The 13,329-nt window shown below is 43.4% G+C and overlaps 1 protein-coding gene across 5 annotated transcripts in view; it reads left to right on the top strand.

The window, feature by feature from the left end:
* Positions 1-12,866, top strand: part of sema6d (semaphorin 6D) — a 133,215-nt gene extending 120,349 nt beyond the window's left edge. For 3 of the 5 annotated variants that reach the window (XM_072695728.1, XM_072695727.1, XM_072695726.1), the window contains 12 exons: positions 516-635; positions 980-1,068; positions 3,022-3,239; positions 3,869-4,000; positions 4,230-4,385; positions 4,654-4,827; positions 5,572-5,712; positions 6,100-6,177; positions 6,559-6,617; positions 6,949-7,005; positions 7,886-8,047; positions 9,021-12,866. In XM_072695728.1, coding sequence (XP_072551829.1) covers positions 516-635; positions 980-1,068; positions 3,022-3,239; positions 3,869-4,000; positions 4,230-4,385; positions 4,654-4,827; positions 5,572-5,712; positions 6,100-6,177; positions 6,559-6,617; positions 6,949-7,005; positions 7,886-8,047; positions 9,021-10,312 — 2,678 coding nt within the window. In that variant the 3' untranslated portion in view covers positions 10,313-12,866. The remainder of the gene's footprint in view (positions 1-515; positions 636-979; positions 1,069-3,021; positions 3,240-3,868; positions 4,001-4,229; positions 4,386-4,653; positions 4,828-5,571; positions 5,713-6,099; positions 6,178-6,558; positions 6,618-6,948; positions 7,006-7,885; positions 8,048-9,020) is intronic. The other 2 variants (XM_072695729.1, XM_072695730.1) reach the window with 2 other exon arrangements.
* The last annotated feature ends 463 nt before the right edge of the window (positions 12,867-13,329 follow it).

The following is a 13,329-nucleotide window of genomic DNA, read 5'->3' as shown; positions in this document are numbered from 1 at the left end:
AGAAGGAGGTATGTGTGTATATGTGTGTGTGTGTGTATGTGTTTATATGTGTGTGTGTGTGAGTGTGTATGTGTATAGTGATCGTTGAGATGTCTCGAGGTAAAAAAACAGCCATGTTGGAAGCAGTGATCCATGTGTGCTGGCTGTTGACTTTGCTTACAAAATAGGCTCAGAAACAGGTTACAGACCCACACTTTAAGTAAGCAGTGTCTTTTTGAGCTTTGAGCCTTAAGCTAGAAAAGCTAAAAGCTAGAAAACAGTGGCTAAGTTAGCCTAGCTTGTTATAACATCTATGTATATATTTAAATTAGTGTATTAATTTAAATATATAGCCATGAAAGAATACATGCGAGGACAGCCACAATAGTCGAAGTTAAAATGTTAGTTTTCTTCATTTCAGATAAAAATGTGTCTGAGGCTAGCCAGTGGATCTGACATCTATGCATATTTACTGGGCACTGATTTATAATGTAAGCATGGGCCTAATGTACTGTGTGTGTGTGTGTGTGTTTCAGACAGTAAACTGTACTCGGCCACAGTGGCAGACTTCCTGGCCAGCGATGCAGTGATTTACCGCAGTATGGGAGACGGATCAGCACTCAGAACCATCAAATATGACTCCAAGTGGTTAAAAGGTAAAACACACACACACACACATTCTCTTACTCTTGTGTTTCTGTCCATCAGTCTGTCAGAGTGCTTCAAGTCCATTCTAACACCATCTAACACTTATCCTGCAGACTATCTGTCAAACCTTAACACACACACAAATAAACACACACACACACACACACACACAAATACACTCCGTCCAGCAATCTAGGTCACCACGAGACCCTCAGTTCTGAGCAAAAGTACATCAAAAATTCACACCAGGTCAGCAATGATAATACTCTCCCTCCCTCTCTCGCTACCTTTTACTCACTCTCTTTTTTCTTTCCCTCGTCTCTTTCTCTCTCCATTTATCTCTCTCTCACAGAGCCGCATTTCCTGCATGCGGTGGATTATGGGAATCATGTTTATTTCTTCCTTCGGGAGATCGCAACAGAACACAACAACCTGGGGAAGGTACGTGTCGCGCCAACACCCAGTTGAAACTAACTAAAAGCTCTGCACACGCTGAAACTCCGACTCCTCTCCAAGCTCCGCCCACAAATGTGTTCATTCTTGGCAACTGTTGTGAGGCTAGACAGTTGTGAGCTTTACAGAACTCACAACTTTTCACTTGAAAAAAATCCCTTCCACCCTAATATCTCTGTATCTCACAATACCTACATTTAGAGTTATATATATATATATAATATTCACCCTAATGAGAGACTGTAGCTCCACCTCAGTGTATATGACAATACCTACATTTAGAGTGTTATTAATATTCACCCTAATGAGAGACTGTAGCTCCACCTCAGTGTATATCACAATACCTACATTTAGAGTGTTATTAATATTCACCCTAATGAGAGACTGTAGCTCCACCTCAGTGTATATCACAATACCTACATTTAGTGTTATTAATATTCACCCTAATGAGAGACTGTAGCTCCACCTCAGTGTATATCACAATACCTACATTTAGAGTGATATTAATATTCACCCTAATGAGAGACTGTAGCTCCACCTCAGTGTATATCACAATACCTACATTTAGAGTGTTATTAATATTCACCCTAATGAGAGACTGTAGCTCCACCTCAGTGTATATCATGTTACCTACATTTAGAGTGTTATTATTATTCACCCTAATGAGAGACTGTAGCTCCACCTCAGTGTATATCACAATACCTACATTTAGAGTGTTATTAATATTCACCCTAATGAGAGACTGTAGCTCCATCTCAGTGTATATCACAATACCTACATTTAGAGTGTTATTAATATTCACCCTAATGAGAGACTGTAGCTCCACCTCAGTGTATATCACAATACCTACATTTAGAGTGTTATTAATATTCACCCTAATGAGAGACTGTAGCTCCACCTCAGTGTATATCATGTTACCTACATTTAGAGTTATATATATATATAATATTCACCCTAATGAGAGACTGTAGCTCCACCTCAGTGTATATCACAATACCTACATTTAGAGTGTTATTATTATTCACCCTAATGAGAGACTGTAGCTCCACCTCAGTGTATATCACAATACCTACATTTAGAGTGTTATTATTATTCACCCTAATGAGAGACTGTAGCTCCACCTCAGTGTATATCACAATACCTACATTTAGAGTGTTATTAATATTCACCCTAATGAGAGACCGTAGCTCCACCTCAGTGTATATCACAATACCTACATTTAGAGTGTTATTAATATTCACCCTAATGAGAGACTGTAGCTCCACCTCAGTGTATATCACAATACTTACATTTAGAGTGTTATTAATATTCACCCTAATGAGAGACTGTAGCTCCACCTCAGTGTATATCACAATACCTACATTTAGAGTGTTATTAATATTCACTCTAATGAGAGACTGTAGCTCCACCTCAGTGTATATCACAATACCTACATTTAGAGTCTTATTAATATTCACCCTGATGTAGATATTGTGATTGTGATACACTAAGTTCATCCAACCTCACAACAGGAACGACAAAATAATGCACTTTTGGGTGGAGCTTGAATAGGAATGCTGCTGACTGGTTAGTCCTTGTGTGTTTTGTGATTTGTAGAGTGTGTATTGAGTGTTTGGCCAATATTCCATGTCCTGTCAGTGTGAATGTGTGACCTGCCAGAGATGTGCTAATGCTAATGAATATTTCAGTTTGCTAATCGCGGCAGTCTGCACCTGGGCCTGGATGATGATTTGTGCTGCTGAATTATTGAAACACTTACACGCGACTAATTCCATCGCTACAGCCGCTTACTGAACCATCTATTCTTTAGCTATCGGAGTGAAATATGATCAGAGTGAAATATTATTTTTGAAAAGGTCCCTCTCCCCCTTTTCTCTTTTATTAATGACTAATATTCTTGTAAAGCATTCAACATTTATATTCTAATCTCTCTCTCTTCAGGCGGTTTACTCTAGAGTAGCTCGTATTTGCAAGAACGATGTCGGCGGTTCTCAGCGTGTTTTGGAGAAGCACTGGACGTCGTTCGTTAAAGCGCGGCTAAACTGTTCAGTACCCGGAGAATCCTTCTTTTACTTCGACGTCCTGCAATCAGTCACTGACATCATCAACATCAATGGCGTGCCGTCAGTCGTGGGAGTGTTTACAACACAGCTTAACAGGTAAACACACCTGTGCACACGCTTTTCCTCAATGCTCCTTTTTAGCGTGGCACGCAAACCGAGAACATCGATAATGGTAAACACTACATCGAAAGTCTAGGAACATGATGACTGAGCAGCTAATTTGGTCATACTTTCACACACACTGTATGGTCAAATGTTTGTGGACACCTCTTCTGATGAATGCATTCAGCTGTTCTAAGTTGCACCTATTGCTGACACAGATGTGCAGATGCGCGCACACACACACACAGCTGGTCTAGTCCCTGTAGAGAAGTACTGCCAATAAAACAAGACTCTCTGAAGATGAACATGAACCTGTTGGCACGTTGACTAACGCCAGGCGTGGGCTAGAGGAGTATAAAGACCCCCAGCATTGGGCTGTGGAGCAGTGGAACTGTGTTCTCTGTAATGATGGTTGGTGGTCCATCCAATACTTTTGGGCTGAGTTGAGGATGAGATGGGGTGGTGATGCAATGCAATCAAATCCTCACAGCAATGCAGAGACAGTTACTCCAACAAAAGTAGAATGCTCTTTTTTAAAACCCCTGGTTTTAGTAGAAACAATAAATGTGTCCCAATACTTTTGTCCAGTTACTAATGCATATTGATTATTGTTTATTAATCAGTATCCCAGGCTCGGCAGTGTGTGCCTTCTCCATGCCAGACATCGAGAAAGCTTTCCATGGACGTTTTAAGGAGCAGAAGACTCCGGATTCCGTCTGGACACCCTTCCCCGAGGAGAAGCTGCCCAAGCCCAGGTGAGCTACACCTGCGGCTAACCACCTAATCGCTCCCGGCTAAATAATTGATCAGGGATAATTAGCCATGTTGCATTTTTAACGTGATGCGTGCAGTAGCCATATGGGTGGGGGTGTAAGTTTACAGGTGTGTGACACACTGCAGCTTTATGCCCATAGAGGGGCTTTTTTGGTGTGTTTTGTGCGGTTCCTGTCGGGTGTGACCGAGCGTGTGTGTGTGTGTCTCCAGGCCAGGCTGCTGTGCAGGTCATGGATCAGCAGAGTCCTACAAAAGCTCCATCGAATTTCCGGACGAGACGCTGCAGTTCATTAAGTCTCACCCGCTGATGGACACCGCTGTGCCTTCTATAGGAGACGAGCCGTGGTTCACCAAGACCAGAGTCAGGTCAGGACCCAAACTTACTGACCCCACTTAACTCTCCCATTCCACACTGTGATTTGACCTACTGACCTTTATATAAACAGACAATGGTGGGATGTCAGCTTCCGTTACATGGTAGCTACATTAGCCTGTAGCTCTGGTGTAAACTTATAGAGAAAGAGTTTGATTCTGTTTGTCCAGTATGATTTACTGGACACTCTGGACACTTTGGCAGCTCCAGCTTCAGGGGCCTTTAATGATCTGGTTGATGGTGTATTCTCTTGTTGTACAGGTACAGACTGACCGCTCTGGCTGTAGACAATGCTGCTGGGCCCTTTAAGAATTACACAGTGGTTTTTATCGGCTCGGAGGGCGGTATAGTCCTGAAGGTCCTGGCGAAAACAACAGCGCTATCACTCAACGAGAGCGTCCTGCTGGAGGAGATCGATGTCTTCAACCAGGCCAAGTACGACAGTCTCAATAAACACACTTTCAAACCTGTTTAGTTATTTGGTTCCTCATTGTATTAGACATGCTGCAGAAATCATCATATTATTATTATTATTATTAATAATAATGATCAGTGCTTATATTACTTATCACTTTTATCTAAACTGACTTGCTAGCACCATACTGTAGAGAAACACCCTTTGAAATCACCTGGAACAGCAGAGCAACCATCTATCAACACCTTAGCAACCACCTTAGAATCTTTGGATCATTGGCTAAGAAAACTCACTTTATAGCACCATGCTCTACCAGGAGAGCCACACGGACACCATTGCAACCACCTGGTATACCATAGCAATGGCATGGAACAGCTTATTCCACTACAACCACCTAGCAACATTAATGCAACCATCTGTGAATTGCTTTAACTAAGCAATCTGCATTTTTCCGGAAAATGCGATTTTCTAGTTATTCCACTACTACTATTATTATTATTATTATTATTATTATTAAGTATAACTTCTATTACTTGCACCTTTATCCAAACAGACTTTGATACAGATGTTTTTTTCTTAATTCTAGAGAATTTGTGTGGTTGTAGAGTCTTCCTATTTTAAGCGTTAGTTTCCTCTGCTCTGTGCCGCAGTGCAGCTGATTAGAGGCTGAAAAGCACTGAGTGACAGAACAATCTGATAACGTGATTAACGCCTTCTTCACACTCTCTCTCTCTCTCTTTCTCTGTCTCTCTCGCCCTACGCAGGTGTCTGTCCAGTAACGAGGACGACAGACGTATTCTGTCCTTCCATTTAGACAAAGACACACACACTCTGTTCGTGGCGTTCTCCAGCTGTGTGGTGCGGATTCCGCTGAGCCGCTGCGACAGACACAGGACCTGCCACAAGTGAGTGCACACACACACACACACAGATATTCATGTTGTCCCTGATGTTTTATGGAAAAAGGCTATTTGCATAAATGACTTACACTGAAAAAAACTAAAGAACTGTGCTCCTGTGTCACAAGAATGTTCATATAATCCACACAGTCATTCTGACAGACTGTAATACACTACAGGAAGCGCAGGGGGCCCTTTATAATAATATGGGCACTCTCTATAATGCACTATAATGCTTAATAATGTTCATATGATCCACCCAGTCATTCTGACAGACTGTAATACACTACAGGAAGTGTAGGGGGCGATATGCCTATGTGATGTTGCTATATGTGCTAAATTGTGTGCGTGTTAAAGCTAATATCTGTGTGTGTGTGTGTGTGTGTGTTACAGGTCGTGTATTGCCTCTAGAGATCCGTACTGTGGTTGGATGCCTCATGGAGCTTGTGAGAGGATTCCAGCAGGCGTGCAGTAAGTTGGCTAACACACACACACACACAGCAGGCTCAGAGCTCTGTTGTTGTTAATGAATGAATGTGTTTACTGTTTCACAGCTTTATTCTTAATGAATACATAGAGGTCAGTGTGTACCGGACTCATTTTCTCTTTCTCTCTCTCTCTCTCTCTCTCTCTCTCTCCCCCCTCTTTCCCCTCTCCATCTCACCACACATTTTTATATCCTCTCCATTTCTTTCTGCTCTCTCTCTCAACACACTTTCTCTTATTTTCTATTTTCCTACCCCCCCACACATTCTCTCACTCTTGCTTCCTTATTTCCCCCCCACACCCTTTCACACTTTATATATCTCCTCCTCCTTCCTCTTTCTGTGTCTCTCTCTCTCTCTCTCTCAGGTCGAGTTTTGAGCAAGACGTTGAGTTTGGAAACACGGCACGGCTCGGAGACTGTCATGGTGAGATTTGTGTGTTTGCAGAAAGCCCATCAAAGCTCACATGCCTAACATTAGTAACCCTCCACCACATTAACACACACATACATGCAAACACACACTTATTTACTTACGTACTTACTTACTTACTTACTGCCACACGCTTCTAATGCTGAGTGTAGAGCCTCTCAGTCCAGCAGCTTACGAGAAGCAGAACTGGAGAATAAGTGCTAATTTTACACATAAATTTTTTATGAGAGTCATGAGAACATTCTGTCGTAGCCGTAGGACTTTTATTTTGGAGTTTTTATTTTCCTTATTTTATGCTGATTTCTTGTTCCTTTAATTCCTTTAGAGTTTTTGACTACTGCTTCAGCGCCAGATTTCAAATCATATGGCGACCCAACCTCTGGTTAGTTTCCTTTACTCGAATGATTTCTTTCCTTGAGTTCAGCATTTTCTCAGTTTCTCGCACTTCGTCCTCCACTGCTGCCATTTAACCCTTTACTGCACAGCTTCTTTACCATCATCATCATCACCATCAGCATCAGCATCAACATCAACATCAACATCTTCATTACCATTACCAAGGCTTTGCTTCTTTAGACTGAAGAATCTTTAGACATCTTTCATCTGTCGCTATTTCACCATCATCTTCTATTCACTGTTATTTTTCTCTTCAGTCTTCATCCCCTGCATGGTCTGTAGCCAAATGGTCTCTCTTCCACCCCCAATCCTCCTTTTCCTGTTTTCTGGGGGCTATTCTCTCCTTCTCCCCTCTTTCAGCCGGTATTGTGTCATAACCTACCGGGACTTGATGGGGGTTTTAGCCCGTATAGCAGTTAAAAACATTGGCGTTAGTATCATTAGCATCTTCTGCTGTTTCTAAAAGTAGATCTTGATGCATATGAACTTCTAGACACATCAAATAATGCGACAGTTCTGTAAAAAAAAAAAAAAGAAATTCACACATTGCAGTCGATCAGCCAGTGTCTAATGTTTGCTTCTTTAGTCTAAAACTTTAGCTATGAGTCTAATATAGGTGCATTAGCCTCATAGCGGTAGTGCTTAAGCTAAAGAAGCAAACCTGCCACCAAACATGTATTTCCTAAAACACCACAGCCAGGGCGGAACTGGAAATCTGATTTCGGATTTTTCTGCAGAATTGTCGCTTTATAAAATCAGTGTTGAGGCCCTAAGCTGGGGGCCACAAGCTGCGTCTTCTAACCCAGCAGACGCTGTGCTGTGCCTGCCGCCTGTTCCGTTTGTGAATAATCTGTTTGTCACCACAGACATGGAGTTACCAGAACCGTCAATCACGCCGCCCGCCGCCTCAGGCCGCATAGAATCACCCCAAACCGTACCCTCTCTGCCACCCACACTCTTTGGCTCACGGAAATTCGTTCTCCAAGACGACCCAGACACTTCCCAGTCATTGCCGGGGGTGCTGGAGGGTAAGGCCTTAAACGGGAGCAATGCTGCGCTGCTGCACGGAAATCTGAGTAACACACTCCCTGTCTAAAAGTTTGGTGATGCCGACCTCCTCTAACGGTTTTCCTCCAAAAAAGGAGCATGTGTTCTTGGACACAAGGTGTCCGCAAACTTCTGACAGGAAGTGTAGCTGCTGACACTCGTCTAAGAGTAAAAGTTCAGTCTCAGAAAGAGTCTGATAAGATGATAAAATTTTATAAAGCTTATTAGCGAGGCGATGAAAGCAGCTACTCTCAGATTCCATCAGCTCACATGGCAGCAAATTTCTTCTTCCGTTCTTTCTGCTTTGTTGTTGTTTATTTTTTATCAGACGACTTTGATTTACATGTGCTTTGTTTACCATTCATCTCTGCAAGACATCTTTTTGTACAAGATTTCATTTTGCTCTTTTTAACACTTTCTTTAATTACTTTCTATTCTTGCATCTCTCTACATGCCTTTCTTTGCTCTTCCTTTTTTTCTTTTAGTTTTTCTTTTGTTTTTCTGGGTTTTGTAAGCTCTCCCAAAGGCCTTGCCTCTGACTACAGTTGTAGCGTTACATACGAATGCACGGTTAAAAACACACTAACACTCTCGAAATGCCTGCGAAATCTAACACACTTCGAACTAAATCTTCCTCTTGAAACGGTACGTCTCTTTTGCTGTCTTAGTTGCCTTGGATTGAAGGGTAGAAAACTCTCGACTACACTAACCACCCTAGTTCCTCAATGGACATGCCTCAAAAACTCTTCAAAACCTTTTAACAACTGACTGGATAGTTTATTCACTAATATAATCCTATGTAGCTTTTAGCCACTCCAATTTCAGTAAATGACAAAATACCTACCGGGAAAAGGGGAAGCAGACTCCACCTTTCTGCTGGAATATCAGCGGGAAGCACAGTGAAGTGTGTATGTCTAAGGGTTCACATGTAATTGGGCTGTATGTGTGTTTCAGGTGTGTGGGAGATACAGTCGGGTGATTCCAACCAGATGGTGCACATGAACATCCTAATCACATGTGTTTTCGGCGCCTTCCTCCTGGGGGCGCTAATCGCCGGGATGGTTGTCTACTGCTATCGCGATGCCTTCCTGCGCAAACCACGCAAGATCCACAAGGACACAGAGTTAGCGCAGTCTTGCACGGACTCCACAGGAAGCTTTGCCAAGCTGAACGGCCTCTTCGAAAGCCCGGTAAAGGAGTACCCGCATCCGATGGATACACCCAAGCTCTATTCCAGCCTGCTGAATGGAGGGAAAGAGGTGCCACCGTCACCTGATACCAAGACCATGATCCTCAGTGGGCAGAATCCGGATTTAACTGCTTTGCCAACTCCAGAGTCCACGCCTGTGCTTCAGCAAAAGTCCATGCAGCCAGTCAAGAACCAGTGGGAGAGGTCCCAAGGGAAGCTCGGGCGCAAAGACTGTCCCCCCAAGAGTCCACAGTACCTTCCGTCCAGCTCTCCTACGCACCCAGCTATGGGGAGCCATCAAATCCCGAGTGCTGTGGTGCTTCCCAATGCCACACACGAGCACCGGGCATCCAGTCCCGATGGTCCCCGGCCGGAGAAAAAGGCCCAAAGCGGCGAACATCACGGCTCCAAATCCAGCCGCAAGGAACACAGACGGTCAGTTGATGCAAGGAACACACTGAATGACCTTCTGAAGCACCTGAATGAGAGCAACAGCAACCCCAACCCCACCAAGGGCATCATGGTTGAAGTACCACGTCCTCGGCAACACCTGATGCTGGAGCCCTTGGGCAACGTAGCAGACATCCCGCCCAAGGTCCCAAGCAGAGAGGCATCTCTCTATTCACCGTCCTCTTCACTGCCCAGAAACAGCCCAACCAAGCGGGTGGACGTACCGTCCACACCCACCTCACCTACTGGGCAATCAGGTGGTACGCTGGACAGGCAGAGGTACCACCGAGGGTCCTCTCAGCGCCACTCGATCTCCTCTCCTCCCAAAGGATTACACTCACCCAATGGGGTGATGATGACCCGCCAGCCCAGTTTTAGCAGGGGAGGGTACGTGCCCCCCATGCCACCCTCTAGACTGGACTCCCACGGGGTGCCAATGGGCATGACGCCCTCAGTGTCCCGGCAGAGCAGTTATAGTGGGCATGGCTCCCTGCCTCGAACCAGCGTCAAACGGACAGCATCGCTAAAACCCGACGTGCCGCCCAAACCTAACGGCTTTGTGCCACAGACTGCTCAGATGAGGGTTGTGAACAAATACAGCTACTGATTGGGCTCCTTTTCGCGGGCCAGTTAACAATGTCAACAAGGACACTGGACGTAAAAGAAAGAAAAGCTTTTCGGCCTTTCGAGGGTCCAGACATGACAAGTTTATGGACATCCTCTTGCTGAACGCTTTTCCAAAAGGTCAGTTACTCCGTGAGTGGGACACTGGAAGTAAACAAATAAGCTTATTGGCCTAAGGAGGGTCCGTGAACATTAATGTATCTGGGTGTCCCCTGGGGGAAAGCATGGCAGAGCCACAGAGACTGGCTCTTGCTAACTTTATTTCTCGCAGGCGACATGTGATGATGGTCTCTGACCTCTCAAGGCGGCCGGGCCGTCTGAGGTCAGAGCAGTGCATCAAAAGTGGGCTCTGAGTTGCGGGAATACTTGAAGAAAGCCTCTTGTTCCTCCACGCCACCCTGCAGCGTCCTGCACGATGCAAACCGAGCAGAATTGAGGACGGCGGTGGCGGACGGGGGGGGGAACGTGTGCATTAGGCAAAAAAACGTTTTCAAGAAGACAAAACTGTGGAGCGCGTCCATGTGAGAGAACATGCTTTATGCTTTTAGCTGCATCCAGGGGAGGGACGGAGACTTAGCGTTTTCATTTTCTGAGGACTAGCCTCTGGGGTTAACCAGTCTGCATTCTGCGCTCACACAAAAAGGATGCACTTACAGCTGGCTTCTCTCCAGCTGCAGTCATTACTGTCATAAAACTAAAAACCCATTTCAGGGTACGTTAACATCACACTTGTGTGTGTGTGTGTGGTTGTGTGTGAGCGTGTATGAGTGGAGCTGTAGAGCCAGATATTAATCAACCATTCTCTGCAGAGGAAATGTCCAGGGTGCCTACTTGGACAAGGTTGTTTTTTGTTTTTTTTAACTCACTGAGGAAAATCTTTTCCACAAAAAAGACTTTTGCTGCTATTGGGTTAGATGAACATTTGTTGTGTGTTTCGAGTGCTTTCTGGGCTCAGCCTGAGCCACCCCCCCTGCCCCAGGCTGCGTTTGTAGGTTTGGTCCATTTGTGTTTGATCTTGTTGGTCCGATATGGCATTTTGTTTCAGCCCAATTGGGCCCATGGAGACACAGCGAAGCCTGTAGACTTATAAAGCACTGCATAAATCAGTCTCTCTCTCTTGCGTGTGCTCACTCGCTTGTTCGATTGTTTCACAAACTGGATTTTTGTCCCCCCCCACCCCCCAAATATCAAGTGCTGTTGATTTGCTAGAGCCTTGTTATTTTCCTTTTTCTCTGAATCGGACTATAGAAACCTTTAGGGCAAAATAAATAAATAAATAAAAAGTACTGCATTTATGACCAAGACATAGCTCCCCCTTTTGGGAACCAATAAGGTAACCCTAACCCATTCTATCCTATCCTATCTTATCCTGTGCTGTCCTTAAAAGTGAACGCGTTGCTAAATTTGGTCCACTGTAGAAACATTTCAAGGTTATTGTATTAGCTATTATATTAAACTTAACCATTAAACTGCAAGTGGCTCATTCCACCCAGCTGGCAAGGTGCAATGTGTCCACGATGCTCAGTACAGGCCAAATTCACTGTCTGGGTCCACACAGTATCTGTTAGGCTCCTGAAACACCGCCAGAGGGTACAGGGCCAGACGCCTCAGCCATTAAACCAATTATCACAATTAATTGTAGTAACATCTACCAATGTGTCCTACAAAGTCATGCCGGTAATGACGTTATTGTAAATATATAAATATATGAATATGGATATTTCAGAGGCAAGTGTACCTGGGTTTGTGTATTCTGTGCCTTATTAAAAGACTCATTAATGGTAAACTTTTTTTTTATTCATGAAGCAATCATTGCACATGTTTTTTAGTTGTTTTTTTTAATATAGCTACTTAACGGGGCAAAACAGAGTAAAACGGAGTGAAGATTGGAGCGTTACAGAGAACAACACAATACAGTGCTTTTCTTTCTGTGCTTTTTTGTTTTGGGTCACTAAAGGGTATTGATGAGAATTGGAGAATGTATTCAGACACTGGGATGTACGCTTGTTCTGCAAAACTACCCTCGCCATGTTTCACATTTCAGCTGTACCGAGAGATTCGGCAAACAGTGTTTTTATTTAATTCATTCAAAGACAAGGAAAGCCCATGTCTCGCGCGTCGGTCCCGGGATGACGGCTCAAAGCCGCTCATGAAGGTCCGATGCTGAAGTTTTGTTTACATGCAATGATTGTACTTAAGTAACTGCCCATGCGCCGAGCTGCTGGATGCCCGCCCCTGCTCCACTGCCTTGTATATTGCAATACGAATCTGGTTTTTCTGTTGCAATTTTGAAACGAAGCCTTCACATTTCAGCCAATTTTTCCATGTGCAACCGCCCTACCTACATTGTTTTGTTTTTTTCAGGTTTTTTTTTTATTACTGTGCAAAACTGAGACTCCATTTTTTTTCTCAAGAGTATTTTATTGTGTAGATATGTTGCAAAAACAGTACTGTGAACATGTAAATAATACCATCATTGTTAAGGATATTTTTGTTGATTTTTTTTAACACGGCATGTATAGTTGAAATAAAATATTACTGCACATAAAGTCCAATGGATGTTTTATTTATATTACTACTATTATTACTGTGTATGTAAAACATTACAAAGGGAATGGAAGTGAAATATGAATGATACCGAGACAAAGTGATACAGTGCTTTTCTTTTCTGTTGTTGATCACTGAAGGGTATTCACTTTTACAGGCCAAAGTACTGTTTATCTGTATAATGTAGAACCCTGTTTACTACATTGAGAGTCCTGCCTTTTGTGTGTATTGTTCATAGCTGAAGTTATAGTAGGTTAAATCCACATATTCTTAAAATAATTACATGCATCTGGCAGGAAGCTACGTAATAAAAGTACAATGATATTTGCCACACCAATTGCTTTAAAATTTGCCTTGGAAGTCGAATGTCTGAGATGGTTATGACATCACACCCAAGTTGATCATGTTCCAGTTGAACATTCCTATAAATATACAATTTTGAAACTATTTTAT

This window comes from Salminus brasiliensis, chromosome 13, assembly GCF_030463535.1.
Source record: "Salminus brasiliensis chromosome 13, fSalBra1.hap2, whole genome shotgun sequence".
NCBI lineage: Eukaryota > Metazoa > Chordata > Actinopteri > Characiformes > Bryconidae > Salminus > Salminus brasiliensis.
The sequence above is the reverse complement of the archived record's forward strand: the minus strand, read 5'-3'. Positions and strand labels throughout refer to the sequence as shown.